Genomic DNA, 26,642 nt, shown 5'->3' on the forward strand with positions numbered 1-26,642 from the left:
CCTCATTCTTGAAGACAAGGATGTCGTCACTGGACTCTAATAAAAAGCAGGTGCTGGTGCCAATTTGATGGGCAGTAAACTCACTTCATGTGGTACTGGCTGTAGTTAGGAAGCACTGGTGACGATCTCAAAATGTGACTGTTGCATTATAAATAACTTCCAGCTTATGCAGAAAAAGATAGGCATCTTTTATGCGGTGTCCTGCGAATGCGTCTCGCTTTCTCTCTAGGCAGCTCACGCAGATGAACCGATGGGCATCCCTCCTGCAAGTATTTTAATGGCTCGAGCACTCTGAGGAGCAGGAACTTCATAGTGCCCTGGTGAGTTGGTTCTGTGCGCTGCAGAGCCGGTCATTTCTGAATTCCTGATAAATCAATATAAATCCATTCTTTGAGCCAGCTTCAAAGCTGCCTTTGAACTTGTAAGAGTGAAGCTGCCTGAGAAATCCAGATAAAAAACGACGCCCTTGAGTTAAATTAATTAATACTTTTAAGTGCGTCAAAACGAAAATATGTTAGTAGAAATGCTGAGGGGAGACTCAATGACACAAATGTGGTTCCTCGTTTCTGGACATACAAGTTTGGTTCCATTTGGCCATGTTTAAGTCAGGTTTTGTAGCCCATTTGAACCTAAAAACCCATTGAAAGAAAATGATTTCTAAATAATACGGATTGGTTGGTGATTGTTTTGTAAGAAAAGCCAGTATTTTCATCTCTGGTATGTGGGTGGCACTGGCACACGTGTTTTGTGCAGGATCTGATGAAGGTGTTTTCAGTTCTGAAGAGAGCTGTTAAAAAAGGTGAGTTATTTTGGGTTAATTAAATTGTGTAATACACTTCATCGTCTTCGCCTCAAAGCAACAACCCCGCACCATAAAGAACTGGAAACATTTAAGTTTGAATGTGCTAGTACAGCTCTGCCCTCTTGTGTGTGCACATTAATATCTGTGATAACACGGGGACTCGTTTTAGATCGAGTGTGGTAGGTGTGTTGTTCTGTCAAGGCTGGTGTCACCGTAAAATTTTAGTGCAGACTTTTAAATCAGACGTTTTATGGTTTCACTTCTAGTTTTACAACTTTTGGCAGCTGTCAGCCTAATTTCATTTCCCCCCTGTAAAAATGTAAATTCATATCTGCTTCTTAAACCTATTGCAAACCTAATTAGACAATGAAAAGTGCAAGAAAAGTGCTAACTCTTGAAGCAAGCAAGTATAATTTGAGTACCTTTTGCTGATTTGATAATTCAGAAATATCTACCACTATATATATGGGGTGCAGTAGCCCAGCGTTAGGAGATCTAGCCATACAATTGCAACATACTACTTTAGGATGACATTTAAGTTGGCAAATTTATTTTTTTTCATCTTCCTTTAAAAGTTCTCAGTGCTAGGCAGTTTCTTTTGTATTTTAAAGTATTCTGTTTAGTTTGTCTGGTGTACTGCTTACAAATGAAATGACATCTCCTGATGTAAAATTAAAAAATCTGTATACTAAAATAGTAACAAACAAATTTAGGAAGGGCAGCATTCATCTTTCTTAATTTAGATGTCTCTGATAACCCAGCTCCAGGTCAGAGCAGATCACCTATGCCCATGTTTAGTGAGTGGAAAGCCCCACCCGATGCCACCCCTCTGATCTCTCCCCGCCACCTATCTCCGGGTGAGATGAATCGCTCCCCGAGGACGCGTATTCCTCTCCTTTACTGTAAAGACAGCCCAAGGCAAATAACTCAGCTGGCTTAATTTTCTGACGCCTAAGTTAAGGGAGATGCATCCCACTCAAAAATGTCACAATTAACCTTGCCTGCGCAACATTAATCCAAGCCCCTGAGTCTTTCGTGACATAATTACACGCTGGCTTTTGCCCAGCTCTCCAACATCACCCGTTGCACAGGGATGGTGGCACTCACTGAAAAGGGAACAGCTCAGTGGGAGTGTGAAGTCAAAAATATCTCCCTTATTTAGGGTATAGCCAGATGTCTTGCTTATCCCAGCACAGACAAATTCCCTGGTGCTGCAAGGTCATAGTCAAAAGTAGGTACTGATGTGAGGTTCTCTGAAGCTTGAGGGCTTGCTTCTTCAGAGTTACAAACCCTGTGTATGCTAACACTTTGGTGTCTAGAGCATCCCTGCCGTGCATCGTGCTTACTGGAGTCAGTGCTGGGAGGTACCAGGTCTTGTGGGCAGCCGAAAATGAGGGATGGGCACGTGGGGAAGATCTGGTAGGTGATTTTTCCAGCATCAGAGTGAGGTTTCATGTCTCACGCAACATTGCAGTGACTTAACAAAGAAACTCTTCATTTCTTCCAGGTTCTGTCCCCTTTGCCCCGTAAGGTTTAAGCTTTGTAACAGAAGTCCTGCAATTTAGGCACTGTATCGTTCACATTTTGCAGCAATTTCATTCAACACCCAACCTTAATTTATTTTTATATTCATCCTAATTAGGATGAGGCAGGGCACCTGGTGAAAATACCAATGCTGTAGAAGTCCTCATGTAATGAAGACATGACACCCATGCAGTAGGGAAGAGCAAATCTTTGATCTGGGACAGACATCTGGTGTGGAAAACTTCATCCCGAGGCAACACGTCAGGAAAAACAGCGGCATTCAGAAACAGGGGCTGGTAGCAGGAAGCGCTGGACCATTTTCAAGACCACATATGAAATATCCTTCTTTTGCAAGGGATGAAACAAGGGGAGGTTTTAGCTATTGCTCTCTGATGAGTGGGAAGTTTGGGAAGCTGTCGGGACTGAATTGCCGTGCTATTCCTGCCTTAATTTTGTTTTGCTTTTACATGGGAAAGCTTTTTCTTACAAAGGCCTTATAACAATTTTGGTTTCAATTTCTATGCAAAACACCTCGCACCGTAGACAGAAAAAGCCTAAGCATAAGTATTTAAGCCAAAAGAAGGATTAGTTTGGAAATCCTGAAAGCACTGATCGCTACCGCGCTCCTGGAACTGGAATTAATGAGAAGCTGGTTAGGAGGGTTATTTTGGGAACGTCTGCAGCCAGCATGACTTCTTTTTGTGGGGGAAATATCTTCCATCCCTGCTTTACTGTCATCAGCTCATATCTTGGACCTCCTGTGCAGTTTTATTCTGGGGCGGTGTTCTCTGGCAAACAAACACCCAAAGGGAGCTCCCTCTCCCCATTGCCTACAAGGGTATTGAGCGCAGGGCATCGAGGAGGATGAAAGCATTGAAATGGGGAAGATAACAGCGGGGGGGCTCTGCCAGGGGCTTGAATCCTTCAATATCTCCAGCGTAGAGTTGAGAGCTGTTGTCGAATCAGCCTGTTTTTTTCTAGATTAGCTTGCGTTTAAAAGCAAACACGGCAAAAGTTGTTTCAGACTTGTTTTTCTTCTGTTCAGCATGCGTGCTGCTGCTCAGCAGACAGCATCAACGCTCAAAATTGGCTCGTGCAGAGGAAACAGATGGTTGGTGTCTTTTTTTGAGGCCAATAAACGAGAGTCTACTTTTTTAGTTTGCTTTTGAAGGTATGTGTGCGTTACTAAGCTTCACCCCAAGGCTGCTCGCTCTTTTAGGTCTGAATCAAATGCTTCGTGTCGCAGTGCTCAGGCTAATGCATTCGTGCTTAGGGAAATATAATTCCCCTCCTCTTGTTGAAAGGAGTCAGGGTTGCAGAGCGGTATCTCGCCAGCCTCGTGCTGGTACTGGAGGTTTCCCAGTAAGCAATCTGGTTGTGCCACTGGGAGGTCTGGGGTGGTCGCAAGCATTGGTTCCTTTACTTCTGTAACCTCCTCACTTCACCTTTCAAAGGTTAAACTGGAGCAGCCCACGCTGTGGGGGCATTTATATGGAATAATCTGTGCAGGTATTTGTTTTGCAAATAAAAACATTTCATTTGGAGGAACTCAGACCTTAAATGCCTTAACTCAGGAAAACCACTGACTTTGAAGTCTGAGCTGGCTGCTCTTCAAGATTCATGCAATGTAAACTAGCAACAAAAATTGCCCCCCCTTTTTTTTCCTAGCGTGTAAATCAACTTTAAGATACAATTTTCATCTCTTCATATAACTTTGGCTAATTTTCCTGCAGGGGGAGGTGTAGAGTCAGAAATGTTGCCTTTTTGTTTAAACCTGCTCTTGTTTTTCAGCCTCCTTGCAGTTCTCTCTGTGTCTCGTGAAGCTATTAATACGTGATAGTAAGATCACAGCTATGAATTATGGCTTTCTTTCCAGCGTCAGGGTTGTATATGATGAGTTTTACTAACCCCAGCTGACTGTAAATAAGGGGGAACCATACGGGTTTATCGTTTGATTTAAAGGTGTTCCAGCAGCAATTTGCAAAAGGGAAAACAGAGGGAAGGGAATTAAACAGAGGGAATGGCTGCAGCTGTGCGAGGAGATGGTTGCAAAATTCTCTTTCCTTTTTTCTGTTATTTACAGGTATTTTACATTTACAAATGTTTCTGCATTGTACAGGTATTGTTGTGTACTCAAACACCCGTATTCTCACACATGTATGCAGATATACACACGCAGTGAGTGCAGTGTAGCATAAACAACCTCCGCTGGGTGGTGATTTTCTGAGCTATTTTTTATCATTACCAAATTTTGAATACATTTTGTCTCCATTTATACACTTCAAACTCCAAAGCTGGATGTGGGCGTAGGCAGGACGATGTTCCTCTACTAGTTTTCTTCCCAAGCTATAATGTGTTTATATTGCCACAATCTCAGTAAAAGCCTTTGGGTGTCTGGGTAAGGAAGAGGATTTCTTGTTCTTGTGTCTGTGCACCAGCCTAGCTAGGGATTTGTAAGATGCTTCACTGCTGTCAAAGCAGCCTGTTGTTTTTAAATTTAAAAAGCTTGAGAGCTTAAAATGCTTTCTATCCATAATTTGTACCTTATTTTGGAAAATAAGGTTCCCTGGTACATCGTTCTATAGCAGCCTTTTAAGTTTGTTCCTTATTATTTTAGTATTATTTTTATTCAGAAGATGCTCATTACCTCTATTTCATCAGCTTTACCTTATTTCCCCACTTTGGGAGCTTGTGAAGCTCAAGGCAAGAAGGAGAACAGCACAGCTGGTTTCATCCTTGCCTTTCCCTTCCTATTGGTGTCTAATTAAACACAGTTGTGGAAGCACCGAGCTTCATTTTGGGCTGCAACCGCAGCCATGCCCAGCAGCAAACCTTCCCCAAACTCTGCAGGTGGGAACGAGCACATCCTTGGCAATAATGCCAGCAAACGTCTCAGGGAGACTGAGCTGGGAATTGCAGGATGTGGTAGATGTTGGTGCTGAAAGCCTTAACCACACGTCGGATCTCGGGTTTGAGGAGCCTCCTCCAGCCGCAGGTGAAACATCGTTATGGTGCCGTGAGTTTGATGCTAAGCTGAGGACCAGAAGTACTTGTAGCCAGGAAATGAATCCCAAATCGAAAAGATCAATCCTGCTTTTGTGTCTTCGAGAGAGCTTTGCCCTCTCCGATGGCACAAGATCATAGCCTTGTGCCTTTGCTGCAGCAAAGCTCCTCTTTCTTTTTGAGCAAGATGCACTGTCCCACATTTTTTCTTTGGTGCAGCTCTGCTAATACCAAAGCACCACGGTAGTGAGAGACTTGAGTCATTCCATCCTTACTCATTAATCTTGAAAGTCCCTGTGTGCTGGTGTGCTTTCTCAAGACTGCAGGGTTTTGTTTTACAGCATCCAGTTTTGGAGTGGGCTGTAACTAGGATGGGTGACGGGCTGCCTGGTGGCTGCGCCCATGTGGTTATGGTGAAGTCGGCTTCGTCTGGCATTGCCTACAGCACAAGTAGTCTCTGGGTACCTTCTAGAGGACAGCTGGTGCTTTAGCAATCGCTTCTCCCTGAAATTTGGTTGTTTGTGCTTTTTACATGGCAGCAATTTGAATAGGCTTTTATTAAATCTGAAAACCGCCGGTTGATAGCTGGTACCTAGGCTGTAATTACCCAATACGAAGACACGAGCACAAAGTAATTTCCTAGGGAGGTTTCCACAAAAGGGGACGATTCAGATTTCATTTTTTCCAGTCCTTTGAGAAAATCTATAACAGGATGAATGGAGTGAGGAGCGATGATAGTGCAGCGCAGATACAAACCTGATGATCTTCCTCCGATTCTGTCGGGGTTTCCACTCCAGTGACTTCCGTAAAGGCGCGTTGTCAGAAAGAAAAATCACGTTGCTGAGAGCAAGTTGTGCAATCAATCACTGGCCACCGAGAAAGAGGGGGATCAGATGGATTCCCTTTTGAATTCAATCAAAACACTGCAGAGCAACTGGCCTGTCTCTTGACTGAGGTATTTAATCATATATTTGGTGCCTGGCACCCTGTCGCAGGTGCTTAATGAGAGTAGACTTTTGTACTCTCAGAAAAGAGAGACGAAAAGATAATTACACAAGCTATAAACCCTTTTCACTGTAACTACAGTTTGGGGGTAATTGCATTTTCTTTAACTGGCCCTTGATCAGCATGATTTACAGAAAATACGTCTGTTTTCTCTGCTAGAATGGTCAGAAGCCCTGCTTTTCTAACCTGTGGTCCCTGCATCCCCGTGGGCACTGGATTGTAGAGGACTGTGCGAAAGGTGGCAAAGAAAGGCATGTTTTCCTGTGCTCTGCAGCAGTTACATACAAGGGACTTCTGAAAGTCCGTGTGTTGAAAAAGGTGGAAAATTGCATTGCAGGCAGCCTGAGGGACGTGATGAATGTGCTCAGCTCCTCCCAGCGAGGCCAAATTCTTCCCTGTGCAGAAACCTCGTGGTTGTGGCCTCTGATTAGGGTGAGATTGCAAACCACTGTGCCACATGAAAACTCCACTGTTCCCCATCATCCCTACCCTTGAGGAGTCTGCAGTGTGGTGCCAGTGCTTCTTTCCTTTCTTTGTGCCCCTTGCAGCAGCCCCGTGGCCAGATCCAGCCACGTGCTGCTGTCAAGGCCAATGCAGCAAGCACTGTACGGCATGGCATGCTTCACCCAGTTTTGTGTTTGTAGGTAACATACAGCCCAGTTAGCAGTCCTTTGCTTCCCACAGCCATTTTTGGGTGGATTAGACAAGTTCTTGTCTAATGATTTATTAATTTCCTTGCAATTTCTTTGTCTTTCCATTCTTCTCTGTCCTCTGTGGCTTCCACACCAGGTTTGGTACGTAATGTTTGTCTTGGAGTTCTTCAGAGAAAGGGTCAAACCACTGATATTTTCTTTCTCGAATAGGCTCAGGGAGTCTATCAACATTCGTCTATGAATCTTTGTGTTTCTTTTGTGTTCAGATCGCTTGTATCTATGAATTAATCTAGACATCTTTTTAGAAAGACATCAGAATTTATTTATCTTTTTTCAATTTATTTGTCTTAGGGAAAGAGGAAAAAGGAGGCTGATGTCATCTCAGTCAGGTTTGTTGCTATTTCCAAATGTGTTTTAGGAGAGGAAAAACTCCACGTGTTTTCCCAATTCCGCCTGGTTATCCGAGGAGATAGCTCAGCGCATTGCTGGGGGGAAGCAAAACTGTTTTATCTCTGCAGATGTGAATGCCATTCACTTGTGTGTCTTGTGGCTTTTTTGTTTCCTCTCAGTTTTATCTCCAGCCCAGCTCTTTTAGGTAACTCTTCTGGGTTTTGCAGTCTCAGACCCATAAGGCAGACGGTGTTTGTGAGATGTCGGTGTCCATTTTGTCCTTTTCTTTCCTTTCCTGCTTGTTTCTCTGCAGCAGGACAATGGCAGAGGAGATGACAAGGAAAGAAAACACTGCCGTGGCTTGTGCCTGTCTATGCTGCAGATGTTTGAGGTAGATTATGGTAAATTGATCAAGCTCACACTCAAATCCATTATAAAATGTGTTCATTTCCAGATGGCATTGTTCTCTTTGGTCTCTGATGCTTTTTTGAAGTGCATGCGCAGGATCGATTGCAGCTCGATACCCAGCTCAGTGCTGTGACATTTAGCGTTCGTGTTGCTGGCTGGGGTGAACGTCGCCTCTTTCTTCCTTCCCAGCACTGCTCTCAGCAGGCATTGCCGTCGTGTAGGCGGCAGTGCAGCGTCCTTCTGGTCCCACAACTGTGAAAAAGCCCTTTCCTTCAGGAATTCAACAACCCATCTTGCATCTGCTCGCTGATGTGCCATCCGTATCCCAAAGCATTCATGTAGGGTCTAACCTCATTTGGTCTTTCCCACCTCAGCTGGAACACACCCCAGCCAGCTCGATTTTCTGTATGTTTTAAGGTTTAATGGTGCTCTCTGTTTCTTTTTGTCCTCTCGGTAAGGCTTGCAGTACTGTTGGCATCAGACTGGAGACCAGGTGGGATTTGTCTGGAGTCTCTTCTGATTGTTCCCTATTTAAAACAGTTTCCATTGTTTGTAATGATACAGGATTTTGTAATTTTAGGCTGTATTACTAGCACAAATTGGCAAAGTGTACTTTAGTTCGGATTGGAATTCGAATGTTGATGGTTAAATAGAGTTTGCAATGCCTGCCTTTAAATCCATGCTTACAAAAGAAGGTAAGGAGTACCTGAATAGGTCAGGTTGATGTGCCATCTAGTTCAGTATTTTGTGCTGGGTGGTGGCAAGATGCCACACAGGGGCAGCACACAAGTCTGGCTGCTTTCTGCAATTCATTTCCAGTACCCCTAAGTGCTGTATTTCTAGGAAAAGAAAGTTCTGTCAGAGCCTGGCATCTGCAGTAACTTACACAAGGAAGTCATTACAAGTCTGCCAATGAATTAGGTAACCACCCGATGCAGTCCAGAAGAGCAGCCCTCTGCGCTCTTTATGAAATAGTGCTTTTTAAAAAATCACTTTGTAGACACTTTTAACTCCTTACTTGCTGGGAAACCACGATGAAGAACAAATGGAAAACATAAAGCTGGTGGAAATCAATTCAACTGATCGGGGAGTGTGCGTGTGCAAATGCCGTTCTTACAAAGGTCTGAGAGGGAGCAGCATTTGATGAGAGCTTTTGGATCCCCGATCCCTGCGTTGCCCTAAGTTGGTCACGTCAGCTTTCCAACTGACTCTGCCCCATGCCGCAGGCTGGCAGTGGGGACCGTGGGGCATCCCTGTGGCCTCGGCCCCTGCGACAATCTTTGCCTTCCACACTTCTGTCACAATATTGACTTGCAAACATACAGCTTTTTGCCAGTTGCTATGGTTACCTCTCAGCTACCAGCATCTGAGCTGCAGAAACGAGAACCAAGCAATACATTTTGAGCCGTAATGAAATGCACAGCAGTGTGTTAAACTTTTAAACCCAACACGAATATCACCAAGCAACATCCATTCGTGATTTGCCATAATTACTGCTGCAAGCTCCATACGATTGAAACACCGGAGCACAATCCTCTCCCTTCCACTGCATCAAATAGGTTTTTCTGCCAGTAGCTTCACAGCATCTCAGACCTGTGATGTTTCATACTCCCTTCACAGTTTCAAAGAACCAAGCCTGACCTCTCTAAATTATTCACACCTCGAGAATGACAACATCTCCAAAGTCTCCTTTTGTGTGTGGTGCCTATTTCCTTCTCATTCACTCCCAGAAATTTATGTTAAAGAAGTTTGATTCTTCTGCCCTACTTCCGAAATGTGAATCTAACTCATTTCCCCAAGCTGCTTCTTGCGTATTTGGAAAAACCAATCCCATCAGACTGGCGTTAGTGCTAAATTAAAATGTGTGCATAGCCAACGTGTTGCTGCTCGGTGCTGCTTGCTCCTGTAGCTGCACCAGAAGGAGCAGATGCCTCAAGCCTTTTGAGGTGGTACTTCTCTGTTTTCTGCTAAGAGACCTCATTTAGTGTCTCTGTCTCTAACAACACGTTTTACACATCAGCTTGAGAACTAAAATGAAACTGGACATGGGTTGTATGTCCAGGCTCCAGGTTTCAAGTCGGAAGTTTAATTGCACCGACGGGTGCAATTGCTGTTCTCAAATTAGTTGTGTTGTGCTTGCAGAGCAGGCAGTTCAGAATCCCTCTCGTGCTTTGCCCAGGTTCCCTGCTGATCAATCTCATTTTGTATTTTACATGCAGTGCCGGAGTTACCCGTTATAGAGAGGAGAAACTGGTACATCTATCTGCTGTATGTTCGCAGAGACTACGACGAGTGTAAGGTAAGAGCTGCTGCTGAGATTTTGCATGAGGAAGTACTTAACTGCTGTTGTCAAATGGTGGTTTTCATGCCTGGCCTAGCCGTGTTGTGGACAGGGGAGGTGCAGAGCTGTGGCCTTCCAGGTTTGCCAGATCACCTGCTGTGCCACAGGGTCGTTAGGACCCCTCTTTTCCCCATAAACCAGTACATCACCAACGTAATATCCCGACTTTGAGGTAAGGCTGAGCCCTAGTCACCCTCCTTTCTGACTTCTCTTGGAATCAGGGGACCAAAAGAAAGTAGAACTAAGACAAGGATCAAAACAGCTTTAATTTTATTAAATCCTCAGCTACAATCAGGATTCATACGTGCAGTTCTCTAGAGTGCTCCATAAACTCACCATATGTTTGGAAGTGGTAAAAATGAAAGGATTGCAAGCTTCTCTTGTTCCAGGTGATACACGGGGTCTTCCACACTGATTATAATGCAGTTCCATAGTGCAGGTCTCTCAAGGGTACTACAGAGCTGCTACAAAAGCACTTCAATCGAGTAATACATTTCTACCAAGTCTAAAAATACATCTTGGCTATCCTTGAATGATATTCTTTCATTTTGCTTGTGACACGCTGCACCTTTTGATTTCTTGTCAGTTTGGTGGGTATCATGGAAGTGGTTGTTTGATTTGGGATTTAACAGTAAGTGGACTAAGGAAATGCCAAGTTTATTAACCGGTGTGTTTTCCTGACACGCTGAAGATGATGTGCCAGTGGCAGGAGGAGGGGTGTAAGAGTTGCCTTTCTGTTTTTGTAATGTGCAAAGAAGATCTGAAAATAGTTTTTCCCTCCTGAAACACCAGGATCAGCCAGGACTTGTCTCTCTCTGTTGGAGAACTCCTGGGGGTGCTTAAGAAACGGGTAGGCCAGAGGAAATTCATTTAGCTCTTAATTAGCGGAGCTGGAGGGCTCTATCATCAGCAGAATGATTTCCTCTCAGACCTTGGTTTAAACAGATCTAAGCAGAGGCTGGACTAGTAATCTAAATAGAAAATTGCTTCCCTTTTCGGTTGATCTGACTGCATTTCGTTGGTCTCCTGTTTTGTACGTTTGCCAGTTCCATGGCAGGCTGTAGACTCGTGGAGTGCAGAGACGTACAGCTCAGGAAAACAGAAAGTAGCCCTGTGGATGGTGTGTGAAGGGAGCATTGACTTCTGCAATTTGTCTTTAGTCACTGAAGGAAGTAAAAGATGGGGAAAAATGTAGAGAAGACAGCTAATAACGTTTCCTGTGGCAGACCAGTTTTGCTTTAGCTGTCAGCTCCTTCCTCCTGGCTCACAGAACCATGTTTTTGTGGTTACATTGGGAGAGTTTGGCACCGGACAGTAGTTGGTTAAATAATCTTCCATCCATCCTCTCAGATGTGATGAATGTGTGCTCAGAGGCCTGGATTTGTCCCAAAGAAGATAAGAACATCAGCATGCCAGGATCCTTCTGCAGTCTCTGAACCATTGCCGTGTCCAGAAGGCAATGCAGATCCTAGGTGCACTGAACTGCCCTCCGGTAGCCTCTGGCTCTCTCTGCTGGTGCTCGGTGGGGTTACAGGTCTACGCAGGATGCCCCAGCTGCCTGCCTTTACACGCCGTGAGCACAGGCAGCCCCAAACATGCTATTCAGGGCCAATACTTTCAAAAATGAAAGGTGGCATCGTTATTCCTGATGACTGAAATGGCTTTAAACTCACCGATTTCAGTACAGTTTGGGCATTCATTAATGCCCATCAGTTTTCTTTTAAGACTCAGCTAATAAACAAATGACCTCTGATGCTATTAATTTTGGCCTGGTCTTGTTAGACTCTTTCCCACTCAGTGCCTTGAGATGCCTCCTCTCCAGCGCAACTGTAGAAGCTCCCCTATTTGTCAGCGGTGTAAAAGCCCAAGGAAAAAATATTTCCTAACATTGACTCCCTAAAATCCAAGCATTAAATTGGCTTTAACCCTTACAGGGCCGCTCCTGCACCTATTCTGGCGTTCCCAAGCTTCTGACAAATGCTGCTGCTTATTACAGCGTGAGATGGATAACTCCGCCTGCTTGATTCCACTACCCAGCAAGGCACAAGGCAAACATCCCCTGGAGCCAGAGGCAGCAGCAGCCCTGCTATTGCAGTGCAGGCAGAGTGGATCTGGGGGGTGGCGAGGGGGGAGCGCAGGGACGGGCCCTGCTAAGCAGTCGTCATCACTCAGCTCTTGCTCTTCACATAGGCAGCTCATAAAGTGTGTGTTCTGCTTGTAGCAGCAACTCCAGCTCTTCCCCCTAACCGTTTTTCACAACAGAAATCTTCTGTTATGTGTGAGGGAAGGATTATTAAAATTACCAGATGCTTTTAATTAATTAAAATCACTCATGTTGGTTGGTCTCCTGCCAATACGTCTAAATTCTGTCAGCAAGTTAAATAAACTTGGGAGGAAACGCTGGGATTACAGATCATATTTCTCAGCTCAAGGCCTTTCACTATGGGATTTTTAGGGCTTAAGGAATTAATCAGATCTCTATAAAAGATAGCTCTATTGCCTGCTCTTGCTCTGAGACTGGTTTTATGTAGATGGGGCAGTGTTGCATACCTGTGTTCAGAAATGCTTGTTTGTGTCTGAGCTGAAAGTCCGATGATAAAGTACTTGGTTAAGACTAAAATGTAGGCTTGTGGCGGGTCTCTGGTCAGGAGATCAGAGGGTATTATGTCCAAGGGGAAGAGCAGCCTGCGTTTGTTCTTTCTGTTCCTTCCTTTGTTTAATTTTCTTTCTGTCAGTGAGGTTTCTCAATAATAACACTCCTTGCCTTCACCCCGCTTTCCATCATTCCGTGTGCTATGTTTGAGGTTCAATTTTCCTTCTTGCTTTCTGGTCCTTTCATTTCTATTCGTCTTGGAGGCAGGGGATAGTGGTACTGATCACACACTAGACAGAAGTACCAGATGAGTGCCAGGTTATTGCTAGCCCAGAAATCCTCCTTTCTTTCCCCTCTTTGTCTTCTATGTCAGAGCAAAGGAGGAACCTCAAAGAGAGCAGAAACAGAACGTTTGCTTCATAGTCAGTTTGCATCCTGCCCAGAATCACTCATTTTGGCTACTTTTATAATTTCAGGTCATGTGTGACTATGGAATATAGCCAAACTGCACCCGCACCCCAAGCTGTCAGCTGCAGGAGTGCATCCAACAATAATTTACATTTTCCTCAGTTTTCTTCCTTCCTTTCCCCATGTACTCATCATTTGTTCATTTGACTTTCACTGACTCAGCTGCAGTTGCTCCAATTCAATTTATTTCTTCACAAAGTGCCTAGAGTAGATACCCTTATCAGCAGAGGATGCTTTCATAGATTTCTTGTGGCGTTTTCCCCAGGTAATATCTAATTATCTTTGGTAATGGGAACGAACAGAGAAACACTGAACGGCTGTGGTATTCCTGGCACCGTGCTCTCACAAACAATGATGAATTTGCACTCTTCCATGCTCTCTTGTAGTTGTCCCAAATGCAATCCAGTGCCTGTCCTATATGTGCAGTTGTGGTTTATGTAGCTGAAACAAAATCTCTTTCACAAGTTTTGTTAAAATGTTGAAAGTTGACCACTTTTTTAGCATATTGCAAAAACTAGCTGCGAATTCTGTCTTAATACTGTCTTAATACTGACTTTTCCATGCACAAAATATGGTTCTGTGAATGTTGCATTTGTCGTGTCCTATGTGATGCCACAGTTACTGTCACAAAAGGAAGCACCGTGTCTGACAACATGTTGCGTGATGTTTTAATTCAAGGTATTTCAGGGCACTCTGCTGTGCGCCCAGATACAGCACAGCTATATGCGGCACGTGCAAAAAGGTTCTCCAAATCAAAGTCACAGGAGGCATTTGGTTGGTCAGAATCATTTTTCTTTCGTAGAGGTTGCCTTTATTAAAAAATGTGAAGGGTTTATATTCATTTGAAAACTGTCATGCTACGGTTTGGAAAGGGGGTGATGGTGGCCCAGTAAATGGGCTTCTCAGAGACGGGGATTACATTTACCCTGTGGTCTTTGCACTTCCTCGTTTCAGGCTGTCATCAAAGAGCAACTCCAGGAGTCTCATGGAAGGTGTGAATATGCTGTCTACGTTCAAGGTATGTCACATGAGGCCTCTGAAAGTCTTAATATTGCTAAAGCCAGTTCCTTTTGATACAAGATACAGTGAACAAGTGGGGACAAAAGAAGGAAACGGGTATAAAATTCATATGTAAGTATATTTGGCTTTTTTTCTACCTACCTTCTAGTGTTGAAATATGGGATTATCACATGGACAGAGACAAGATGTTCTGTTTTCTCTTCACTGATGAGTTTGTCGTCAGTTCCTTTTTGGACTCGTGGCTCTTGGCCTTCGATGTGCTGGTGTTCGATTGGGTCGTGTTTGATCGTGTGCTGTGAAATGTATTGTGGATGTGTGTTGTCTGTCAGAGCTACGTGCCTCAGGTGGCTGTTGTCTTGCCGCTGGCTCTAAGAGTGGTCTTCCTCTGCCTTCTCACAAACGTCTCCCAGACCTTGGCGTTGAAATTCAGAGGGCTGTGTGTCACCTTGGCAGATGACTGGAGTGGGGGACAGCTGAGATTTCTTGGCCAAGGGCTTATTGCAGCCTGTAGGAGGAGGGGAGAGATCCAGACTGCATCGTAACAAACAGTTGGCCAGGGTTTCAAGATGCCTGTACCATAAAGAACAGATTTTTTTCCCAAACGAGCATGGGTCCTTTGCGTGTATTTTCATTCTGTCCTCGCACACGGCTTCTGCATGAGGTTGCTGCAGGAGGAGAAAGACCAAACAAGTACTGCTATAATGTATTTGTACCCCCTGTTAGCTCCCTGCTGTCAGAGGTACGTTTTTCCTGCAGATAATGGACTAATTTGCCTGGTATATGTTGTCTTGCAGCTTTGATATTTCGCTTGGAGGGGAAAATTCAAGAATCTCTTGAACTCTTTCAGACATGTTCCATTCTGAACCCTCGAAGTGCTGACAACCTCAAGCAGGTGGCACGATCGCTGTGAGTGGTGTTTTTATTGTTTCACTTTGATGTGCTACCCAGGACCTTCCAGGTTTTGTTTTTCTCCCAGGCATCAAGTGGAATCTCTGGCTGCTTAATTCCAAGCATGCTTCCTCCTTATCAACACTTGAGATGCTTTCCAGAAGCGTGGGCTACCCTTTAAAGCACATTCTCTGTTACATGCTTGGCTGCTATTGTGTTGTTTGTTTTTTTTTTCTGTATTTTTTTTTCATTTGTGTTTGTGCTTTAAGTGAGAGAAGTAGCACACCGATTTCCAGGTCCAGAGCTAAAGCTGCAGCCTTGGGCAGTGTAAACTTGCCCTGCAGACCCCTTTCTGTCTCTGAGTGTCCAGTCTGCTTTTGATCACCCGTGCTTTTCCTTTGAGACAAAGGCAGATGACAGAGCCTGTGGATTCATTCCTTGCATCTCCAATAATGTAAGGGAGTGCAGAATTAATGACCTTGGTCCTGAAAGGGAGCAGTGCTGACATATTGCTCAGATTGGAAACTTCTCAGGGCTTCTCAGGCAGGTCTCTGGAGAACTAGCAAATAGCATCATTTCTCACTGGCAAAGGTGATAGTGGTTGCACAGCAGGGTTTCAAAGCAAGAAAAAATAAAAATTGAAATGCTTTCACAGGTTTCTTTTGGGGAAACACAAGGCAGCCATTGAAGTGTACAACGAAGCAGCTAAACTCGATGAAAAGGACTGGGTGAGTGTTGTGTTGATTTGGAGATTACTGTGCTGTGCAGATGTTTCTGCAGTTTTATGGAGACAGCTGCAGACGTGTTCCAGGCAGAGGTGAGCTCATGCTGCCTGCAGTGCGAGCTGCAGGGCTGAGAGGCAGAACGATGATGCTGATGAGGCTCAGCAGCCGCTGGTTTGGATTGCAGGAGCAAGGCATGATCTCAGCCTGCAGTCCCACACCTTGTCTTGGGGCACAAGCAGCAGAGAATCTAGCAACGTGTTTGAGCTTTGCAAAGTACCAGTATCAACACAGCCATATATAGTACAAAGAGCTAAATGACATTAAGGACAGTATGGGAGGTGCCTCCTTTGGTCATCATTAAACCCTCATTATCACTAAAACTTGCTTCAGTAATTGGGAATCCTTTCGTAATGCAAAACACCATTGAAAAAGATCGCCCTCAAATTAGCTGAAAAGGTTACTTCTTATCTACCAAGCATTATTTACTTGGACAAAATGTAGGCTGATATCTACAGAAGCAATAATAAATTAGCTCTTTCCTCTTAAGAGGAAAAGAAGGAAGGAAGAACACTGCAAAGGGAGATGTGTGACAGGAGGTGAGAAAAGAGAGGACGCGGCTTGCAGTTAGCTGTGGACAGCCTTCTGCAGGTGGCCGTTTTGCCTGCAGAAGTGTTGTTCCTAAGACAGACTCGCCACATGTGATCTTTTTTGCTAAGACATGATGCACTTGCTGACTTTAGCTGTACTTTTGGTGCTCAGTGTGTCTAATATTGAGGCTTGATACCAGAATACATTTGACGTTACTCTCATCAACTCATTAGTGCCAAACAACTCAGAAACCTTTTATGCTGGGGATCGTCCCTTAGCTAACCAAGCTACCTGCAGTATGTGCTTGGCATGACTATAACCCTATTTACAGCCACAGCAGGCAGACTTCAGTGGGCATTTTGATCAGTTATTTCCCGTACCTGGCTCAGCACTGGCAGCAGCCTGTGCTCTTTGCTTGTGCTGCCTCATTCTGCAAGCCGCAGTGACCAGGAGTAGCTCTTTGATTCATTACTGTTCTCCACAGTTGGAGAGACACATCGAGGAAAGTATCATTGTGAGGGTAAATAAGAGAGTTTCCTCTCAAAGGTCAAGGCTGTCTAAACTGATGAAGCAGTGAAATGCTTACCAGAATAGAAACGAGGAACTTGTGGACCTTGCTTTTCAGCTCCGCGGGATGTGCCAGGGCGAGGAAGATGACAAGTAGCTTGGCTGTTACACTGTTGGCGATGAATTAGAGGCATGATTGTTCCCTATGGTGGCACTAGAGTGTTTAGGATGCCAAAGTGATCTTCCTACTGTGTTGCAAACGTGTTTCAGTTGCCAGAGATCCTGGATATCAGCCCTTCTGGTGCTTGACTTCTTTTTTGGAAAGTTAGAAGCATCTTTAAATTTTGTCCAGCTGGATGCAGTGTTGTGTGTGTCTTTGTGATTGTACAGGTAGACGGAGAGCCACCCACGAGGGCAATGGGTGTTAGCTTCAGAGATCTCACTGGGAACTGAGTCACATGAAGAAAACAGTCTTTGCTCCGTATTCTCCAAAGAGACCATTGTCGTTTCTGTGCTTTAGTCCCTCTGGACTGTAGTCATTCCCATTCTGTCACAGTTTAGCTCTGTAGGTTCCCGGAGCAACTGGAATTCATAGGTTTATTTGAACTAAACAAGAAGGGTATGGGCTGGGAGTCTCCCTGTCCATGTCAGCGATGACTGTTGTCACTGGTAAATTACGTATCGTATCTCAAACTTCTTGCTGATTGGGTTTTGTTTTGCTTTGTCTCATACAGGAGATCAGCCACAACCTGGGGGTGTGCTACATGTACCTGAAACATTTCAACAAGGTAATGCAAATGCTCACCTACCTGATAGATGGGAAGCAGCACTCCTGGAAATTTCACACTCTGGGGGTTTGAGGTGGACCCTTTGCAATGCTGGGTATCAAGGAAGCTTTTTGCTTTGGTGTTCATTTCTGGGAGCAAAAGTTCATGAGCTGTGTCTGTTCCCATTTGCATGTTGAATTATTTTGAGTCAGCTGAAAGTTTGTGAACTTGGATAAGAGTGAAACTGAGCTTAGCCTTGTTGCTGGCCAGGAGGCTTTTCCTGAACTAGAATTTTTCAGAGAGCATTTCTGTTCTTAAAAGGAATGTTTGAGGAACCTCAAAGAGCTGCCTCAAACAAGACAGAAAACCAGCTGTGCTCCATCAAGAGCTGCATCTGTTTCAGAGCCTTTTAAAACCACTGTGGTAAACATTGCAGGTTTTGTGAGGAGCAGCAAACCACTGAGCATGCCAATTTCATCTTCTTGCAGCAAGAGAAGTGTGATGGTTAAGACCCAAGCTGTTTCCCCAGCATAAAGCTCAAACTGCTGCATCTTGTGAATAGTCTCATTGATCTGAAGGAAAACCTGCTTCCCCTTGTCTCTGGCAGGATTCAGGAAAACACAGCACTTAGCCTTTGTTCCCAGTTTGGCCCAATTGCTCCCTGCTGCTCTTTCTGGTGGAATGCTGTGGTCCTTGCAGGCAAAACCCCGCTGCGTTCCCTGTTGGAGGCATTGCTGTAAAGTAGGATGCTGTGGAGCATAGGTTCATCAACAGGATTTGTTATCTGCACTATCAGTTTCCATACTGGGACCTGCTAACCTGCCAGCTTTCCCATAACTGAGACGTATTGGTCACCCTGGGCAGCAGTGTGTGCTGAATAATTCCTGGAGGACATCTAAAACACAACGAAGCCCATGGGGATGGCTGTCTTTTCAGTAGTTGTTGGTAACATAGTGCAGAATTCCTTTAACCCGTCAGCATTTCTCTTTCTAATATATGGTGTGTCCAGAAACAGCAAATGTTCTTTGCGGTCCTGCTGGCTAGGCCTGAGGAGGTAAGAGGAGGACATGTTGCAAAGCGTCTCCTGTTGGAGGGGAGCAGTGTGTGCCTGACAAGGGCTGATTCATTCCCCTGGTTTACTTGGCAATCCCTGCTTGCTGCTGGAGTAAGCATTTTAGCGAGGAATAAACTACAACGTACCTGTTAACCTCACAGGGCTGAGGCTTCCCTTAAAGCAAACAAATTCAAGCACAGGAACAGGCCTGTGCTCCTCTCTTCCTCATGAGGTTGTTGCCTCTTGGCTTGGAGCATGCTGCTTCCCTTTTTTCTGTCCCAGAAAGCTCATGGCCCCCAATGCAGAACTTGTTTCAACAATTAGCCGGGCTGGGCTTTGCTAGCAGGGCTCTCTGAGCTCAGGGGGTGCTAGCTGTTCCCTTTCCTAGCTGCTGTGGATTGCTCTTGGGCTGTTGCTTCACCGAGGAGTGATCACTGATTATTTTTTATTCTCTGTGGTTGTGTGTTTAGGCACGAGACCAGCTAAACAATGCCCTGGAGCTCAACAGACATGATCAGACTTACAAGATGCTGGGAAAAATTCACCTTTTGGAGGGGGAGACTGATAAAGCCATTGAAGTCTATAAGAAAGCTATAGAGTAAGAATATATATATTTTTTTTTTCTTTTTTTCTCTGTCAATGTTCCATCCTATGCCAGGATTAATTTGATGGGTGTCCCAGATCTGAATTGAGGACACAGTTAAAAAGCTAATGGTAATTACAGTGTCTCTGTGCAAAGCAAGCACTTTGCAAGCTCTTCAGCTGTCTCTGCTCTCAGCTGTAGTCCTCCTCCTGCTGACAACATGTCAGGGAAGAAGGTAGCTGTTTGAAGGTCTGCCAAGAAACAGTGGAAAACAAATGGACAGAAATGCCTCGGAGCAAACATATCCCAAATGGACTTAATAAATCCCAAAGGTTTTTCTACCAACAAGATCTAACCCTGGCTGTCTCTCTAACCCCGACTGTCTGTCAAAACTTAGTTGCTGGGTTTCTCATGGAGTGATTTGCGTTTGAAGGAGTGTGAGTAGGCAGACTGGAGATGGGCTGGTGCATGGTGAGTTTCTCCCACCCTGTCACCATTTCTGAGTACCAATCTGTCTTTTTTAGGACGTTCCTGAGCGTCTGATTTACCGGTGCTTTTAAAAATGTAGGCAAAAGACTAAAGGAAAACAGGAGCATGTCAGAAACCACTGGAGGATCTGCATTTTGTACTAGCTGTTTTTCCTTCTTACACATCTGCTTTTGGCTGCTCTCTGGCAGTATATTGGGTCGGGTAGACATTTGGATTAATCTAGAATGTTTATTACATAAATAATCCTTGCTAAGCATTTTACCAGGTTTATACTGGTTATCTTGCTGCCCCCCTTCTCTCCCTTCTTCCTCACTCCTGCTTTTTTCTTTTTGTTCTCATCTGCCCGCTGCATTTAGCTTGCTGTTACCAGCTGTAGGTTAGTCTGTCGCTGCTCTCTGTTTATCTTCCAGCTGCAGGTTAGTCTGTCACTGCTTTCTGTTTATCTTCCACCAGGCACACAGGTTTTGCTCCAGTTGAGATTTAAATGTGCCTGTGTGATTGTACATACTAGATTTCTTAAGACTTGATAGCAGTGACTTGAAAATTCACTTCTGTTAAGTGAGGCCACAAACATACAGTGTCCCTTTCTACTTTGTTGTTGTTTTTTTTTTTTTTTTAATGCTATTTATTTCTTCAAAACCTCCTGGGAATGGGGATGCTTTTAAAAATGTTCATGACATTGCTGCCTGAACCCCAAATTAGCCATGAGGGTTTGGGAGTTGCATGCAGTAACTGAAAACACTAAGGGTGTCCTTTTTGAAGCCTTACTGTGCTAAACAGTGGTGTATATTGTCCGAGGTGTGTTAACTACTAGAGCAGTGCCTGTGGATTGCAGTGTACCACAAGGCAGTCCACAGCTCGTAATCTTTTTGTAGAGTAGTGAATGGCGAGTCTGATGATGAATGTGTGGGATCCATCAGAAACGCTGAGGTTTGTCTGTCACACGTGGCCCCAGAAGCTGGGGAGGGATTTACAGGATCATTTATGGGAGACAGGAGAACCCCATTTTCTATTTCCAGGTCACTCATGCAGGCTCACTGTGAAGCTTAGTAAAACCACATCCTCTTACCATGCTTCCAGACCTGTTTCAAAGAAGCTACCTTCAGTTCTTACTAGTATCTATAAGGCATTTTGAAATCTTAGATGTATTATTGTTCAAAGGAAGTCCCCATGATGGTAACTGTTCCAATATTTGGGTATTATTAATAATAACAGTTAATTTCCTAGTGTGACACTAGGGCAGTGTAGCATAGCGATGCCATGTTCTGTATTTACCTTGTTCTAGAGGGGCCAATTCACAATGCAGCTCTCTGGCTTTTGTGTTACAGGTTCTCTCCAGAAAATACAGACCTCCTTACAAAACTGGGTTTAATTTACTTGCAGGTACTGAAAACTTCCCATATCTATTACATGAACTTACTTATTTACAAAACAACTAAGACTGTTTTAGAGAGTTAATTTCTATCCATCCTTATGTGACTACCCTGCGTTTCTGTAAGGACTGTATTTATCACGACAGAGCTTGCTTTTTTCTCCTTTTCTGTTTTACTTTTGCTGCCAACAGTAAGTTGATCCTGGATCTGAGCCAGAGCAGGAATTCTGTCTGGCAGCTGCCCTAATTCTGTTATAAATCCTCTAAGTACAGTAAAACATGACTAGTCATTACCTTACTTCTGGAGCTGGAGTCCAGCAAGTTAATCTACAACAAAAGCAGCCGTGAAAGCAGCATTAATGCACCATAGAAGAAAATCATTGATTTAAATAACAAAAGCATACTTATCACTTATCTGTGAAATGTATGGGCAGGACCATCTGATTATTCCAAAAGTAAGCTACCCAAGGAGCAAACAGGCAAAGAAGAGCTGGCAGTATCAATCCTGGCAGGATTGATGGGCTAGAAAACTTGCACTGAGTGCTAATTCAGAAAGCTCCTTAAGCATTTCCCTATCTATTTAGATGCTCGAGAATAAGGTGTAGATCTTCATAAACATTGTCTTACACTGGAAATAGGGAAATTGGGATGGAACAGTGCTCAGCATAATCCATTTTTAGGATTTGTTTTGTAAATCATCAAACAGGAATATGTGTGTAAGTTAGTAAGTGGAAGCTCTGCAAAAATCACTTTTCTGAGTCCTTTTTTTAGCTGAACAGAAATTTGGGTGTCCATAAAGCCTATGTTTTCCTTTCTTATTCCTGATTTTCTGATACTCATTTACTTCTTTTCCCAGCTTGGGGATTACCAGAAGGCTTTTGAACACCTTGGAAAGGCACTTACTTATGACCAAGGCAACTACAAGGTATCAGGAGGAGTGGAAATGAACCAGCTGACCTCTTGAAACTAATTCCAGTATCAAAGCTTTGCTGTCTGTATCATTGAGAGGCTAAAAAGGATTATGCTCCAGAAAACTTTTTCCAAAATACATTTCTGGGACCTTTCCCTGGAGAGGAAACTGGATGTGTGTGGAAGCAGAGAAAGGGAACTGGGCAGAATATGTGGTGTTAAATGCATCCCTTGTTTTTTAATTTGAAGTTGCACCTAGTTTAACAAACTGAATTTGCTTTGCAATGGAAGATTTCCAGACGTTGTTTTAAAAATCCCAAGACCTGTGCCTGGGCCACTGTGATTCCTAGGCATGGAGCACAGGCCCAAGTGATGTCCCATTACATTATTCTCCCATCTGCTAATAATCCTCTGTGTTTCCAGCTGTTACATACAAGTGTGACTTTTCCTTGGCTCCAGTCTGGAAAGCTGAGCTTGGCATCTAGGTTTCATTCCTGATTGTGGAACTGCTTCCCTTTTTAAACATGTTACTTCATTTCTTGCTGCCTCCTTTGGTACGATGTTAGCAAAGTAGAATATTGAAATGCATGGTTGACAACTGATACATGAATGCAAGCCAAATGTTATTGTGAAAACACCTTTACACTTACAAATTTTACTTGTCACCGTGAAGTATCATAAATGACTTAACTAGCTTAGTGTGGTTTAAATATATATGTGTTGCAGCCACTTGCCTTTTTTCCCCCAATGCATATTTCCATTAATTTGCAGTATCAACTAGTTGGTGTGAACTAGGCTGCTTTGTCTCGCTTGTGTTTTTTACTCTCCAGATAACTTACACCAGAACTGTTTCTATCAGTACTTGCTGGTAAAAAGAAAGTAGTAGTGCATAGATCTTCTCAGACACCTGGGCTGTAGAAGATATGCTATCAACCCAAAACATACCCTAAGCACTTTTCACATTACAGGATTTCAGAGACTGCTATGATTGAGATAGGGCAGGAAAAAGTGGACTCAAGTCCCTCTTTACCCTGTCTTCACTATATGCTGAGAGGTTCTAGAGGTTCGTCTGCTCCTCACTGTTGGTGTTGGCAGCCCCTAGAAGAAAACAACTGAAAAAGTTAAATGGTTGCTTTTGAGATGGCTTTAGCTTAACAACTTTGTCCTCTCATCATGTTTGGGAAACGCAGTTCCTCAGCTGGTTGCTCTCCTCTTCTTCCAAAGGCCACCTTGGCGGCTGGCAGCCTGATGCAGACCCATGGAGACTTTGATGTTGCCCTCTCCAAATACAGGGTGGTAGCCAGCACCATGCCTGAAAGCCCCCCTCTGTGGAACAATATTGGGATGTGCTTCTTCGGCAAGAAGAAATATGTTGCAGTAAGTATCTTGTTTCCTTACTTTTTTTCACGTTTTTTCGTGTTTTAAATTTTATGGAAGAACACGAGTCCTGTTGTGGCAGAGACAGGAGGTCTGCTTGGGTGGGCTGCATTACAGCATGCTTATTCCTTTTTGAAGGCTATCAGCTGCTTGAAGCGGGCAAACTACCTGGCTCCCTTCGACTGGAAGATCCTATACAATTTGGGCTTAGTGCACCTGACGATGCAGCAGTACGCATCAGCTTTCCACTTCCTCAGTGCTGCCATCAATTTCCAGCCCAAGATGGGAGAGCTGTACATGCTCCTCGCAGGTATGTTACACGCCGTTATGCAGCTCTGGTGTATATCCAGCTTAGGAGATGCAGCGTTTTGGAGAGGGAAAGTTTGGCCTTAAGGAAAAAAACATTGGACAAAGGCTATACCAAGTTCCCCAGCAGGTCACCGGTGGGTGTAAAGCCTGAATAGTCTGTTCTCTCTCAGTAGTGAACAGAAAGGTTAAATTGCAGTTAGATCCAGGTTACACATTTGAAAAAAAAAAAAAAAAAAAAAAAAAGAAAAATACAAAACCAAACACTTTTTACCTTTAAGAGTTTGGGTTTGTGTTGCCTAGAGGGTGTTCATGTCCAGCACTGGTAATTTTTGTGATTTGGTGAGATGAGTAGTTATAAGAAGGGACATTAGAAGAGTTAATCCTCACCTGCACTGGGGGCAGTAATGCAGACAACCCTGCTAGCACCTATTTATTTCATGATTTAATGACAGTCAGAAGTATCCCAAAAGTAAAGTCCTTGTGAAGTATCATCTTCTATGTGTACCTTTTCCTTTGGTACAGTTGCTCTGACAAACCTCGAAGACATTGAGAATGCAAAACGTTCCTGTGAGCAAGCTGTGGCATTGGACAAGTAAGTCTTAATCACATCTTTTAGCTCTTTGATCACGCTGCTTTTCCTCCCTGCACCTGGTTTCCTTCACATGCTTTGTTGCTCTGACTACTCTGACCCAAGACGGTTTTCATTAGGGAAATATTTTTATTCCTGAAGCAATGCAAATCAGTTTGAAAACCACTTGTTTTTTTTTTTCCATTCAGGTCAGCTCTGAAAAATGAAAGAAATTTTGTTTGAGACCAAACCAAAGCTGATTTTTATTTTGCTGTTTATTTAGTGAGTCAGTGATGATGGCTTTGGATTCCAGTCCTCCTTTATTTACACACAATGGAGCAGATTCAATAGAAGGAAACCAGCCATCCCAGAATATTTTATAACCCAAAGTTCAAGCACTGGCGAGAGCACTGAGAGGCTTGGGTTAAAGCCTGTTCTGAACTGGTCAGAGGGAAGATTTTAGCTGGGAAAATGTGGGCAAGAAGCTAATATAAAGCATATAAAGGACAGTGGTGCAGCTCTTTCTCCTCCATTTTCTTAGCAATGCCGGTGTTTGCAATCTAGCTCTTAAAATCAGAGCACTTGCTTTCAGAAATGTTAAAGTGAGCCTTTCAGTGGTAAAGAAAGTCATTTGCGTCATTTCAGGCAGAAAAAACAGATTTGTCTCAAGTTTAGGAATAGTTCTGGCTGCCTGGGTCTGCTTTTCTTTACCTTTCATTTTTCACTTTTCACATTTTAACTAGTGGGAGGTTTGATGGTGATTCTCCCCAGTTTACTGCGAATATTTGCATACTGAGAGCAGCCTGCACAGTGAGTCTTAAGGCAGGCTCTTTTCCATAGTGGCCACCACAAGATGGCAGGAGAAAACACTGGTCCCTGTCCCCTCTAACCTAGGCACACAGGCCAGGCTTAATTCTGGGAATTCTGGAAGTTCCCAAGGCCATTAAAAAAAGGCAGCAAGTTTAAAAGAATAGTGTCTGACCCCTTAGTGCAGTTCCTTTTGCAAAGAGGTGCTGTAAATGCTCTTGGCGCTTTTCTGAGAATTGCCTGGCTTGCATGCATGACAAAGCCCTTGAATCGGTTAGCCCGGCGCCACCAGCACACATCTGGCACTGAGATTCTTCATGATTATGCATCAACAAAGTTACAAAGCAAGATTTAAATATTTCTACTTCTGCCTCAAATGTCAGGACGTCTGGGCAGCCTCCTCTCAGGAAGTGAACCTGTGTAAGCCATGGTCAAAGATTTACACGTCTTGCTGTGTGTTTTGCAATTATGCATCAGCTGTTCTACCAAAAGCTCCAACCTAGCAAGGGCATGCAGGATCTTAAGCTCATTCAGACTGCTTAGTCATGAGTTTGTGTGCTTTGATCAAAGAGAGGGAATAGGAATTGAGCTCCCCAACTTTGCCTAAATATCTGGCACCAGTAGCATGCTACAGCTTTATAGTTTCACCAGGAAAATAAAACTTCATCAAAGCAAAAATGAATACAAACTGCCACTGACTGCTGGGAGGAATATCCAGGCTCTGTCAGGCTCTTTGTGCCTCGTTCAGCTGACATGCCTTGTATTCTCTACAGTTATTTTGTGGCTGAATCCGTGTCCCCGCAGGCTTACTTTCTTGGCACATTATGAGCTGTTTGGCTGGGATGAAGGTAGCTGTGTCTGTTCCCATTGCCATAAATACTTTTATAGCCACGCTGTGACATTTGGTCTGGGTACCATGCTGGGGTCTGGAAGGGAAAGTGTTCTGCCAAAATCTTCAAAAAAGATGTTTCTTCATCTTAATACTGGTTTTAGCTCATAGCTGTGCCTTTTTTTTTTTTTTTTTTCCCTTTGGTTATTTAGCTATTGATTTTTCTAACCATTATATTGCTTCTCAGCTCTTGAAGGATAACTAGCATGATAGGGTTCAATTAATTTTAAAAGTGGCTGTTCCAGATCTGGCCAATTTCTGGTTTTGGTGTTTTGTTGTGTGAGTCTGTTTTTGTGTTTTTTTTTTTTTTTTTTTTTTTTTTCCTGTTTTTATTGGCTTTTTTTCTTTTTTTCCCTCAAGAAATCAGGTTTTTATATTTATCTGCTCATGCATTACATCCCTTGCTTTGGCAAAGACGATGAGGAGGGTGGGTTTTTTTATTATTATTTTTATTGCAGGATCAGTGTTCCAGTTTCTCAGATAAAGGAAATCCAATGGTGATGAATGCTATCGGATTTCTTCTAATAGACTTCTTCCTTGCAGCGCTGTCATATAACTTACTGAGGGTGGATAGTCATGGCCTGCAGACGATGCTTTCTATTT

General features: G+C 43.7%; 1 protein-coding gene across 5 annotated transcripts in view; it reads left to right on the forward strand.

The window, feature by feature from the left end:
* BBS4 (Bardet-Biedl syndrome 4) overlaps positions 1 to 26,642 on the forward strand; it is a 39,993-nt gene that overhangs the window by 7,424 nt on the left and 5,927 nt on the right. The window contains exons 1-12 of one of the 5 annotated variants that reach the window (XM_068696490.1): positions 5,160 to 5,321; positions 10,005 to 10,084; positions 14,142 to 14,205; positions 15,002 to 15,113; positions 15,751 to 15,823; positions 17,650 to 17,703; positions 19,207 to 19,334; positions 21,137 to 21,191; positions 22,037 to 22,105; positions 23,314 to 23,466; positions 23,605 to 23,776; positions 24,298 to 24,367. In XM_068696490.1, the coding sequence (XP_068552591.1) occupies positions 5,204 to 5,321; positions 10,005 to 10,084; positions 14,142 to 14,205; positions 15,002 to 15,113; positions 15,751 to 15,823; positions 17,650 to 17,703; positions 19,207 to 19,334; positions 21,137 to 21,191; positions 22,037 to 22,105; positions 23,314 to 23,466; positions 23,605 to 23,776; positions 24,298 to 24,367 (1,148 nt within the window). In that variant the 5' untranslated portion in view covers positions 5,160 to 5,203. Of the gene's footprint in view, positions 1 to 5,159; positions 5,322 to 10,004; positions 10,085 to 14,141; positions 14,206 to 15,001; positions 15,114 to 15,750; positions 15,824 to 17,649; positions 17,704 to 19,206; positions 19,335 to 21,136; positions 21,192 to 22,036; positions 22,106 to 23,313; positions 23,467 to 23,604; positions 23,777 to 24,297; positions 24,368 to 26,642 lie in introns of those variants that run through there. The other 4 variants (XM_068696493.1, XM_068696491.1, XM_068696492.1 and 1 more) reach the window with 4 other exon arrangements.

The sequence above is a fragment of the Anas acuta genome, chromosome 12, assembly GCF_963932015.1.
Source record: "Anas acuta chromosome 12, bAnaAcu1.1, whole genome shotgun sequence".
Lineage (NCBI taxonomy): Eukaryota > Metazoa > Chordata > Aves > Anseriformes > Anatidae > Anas > Anas acuta.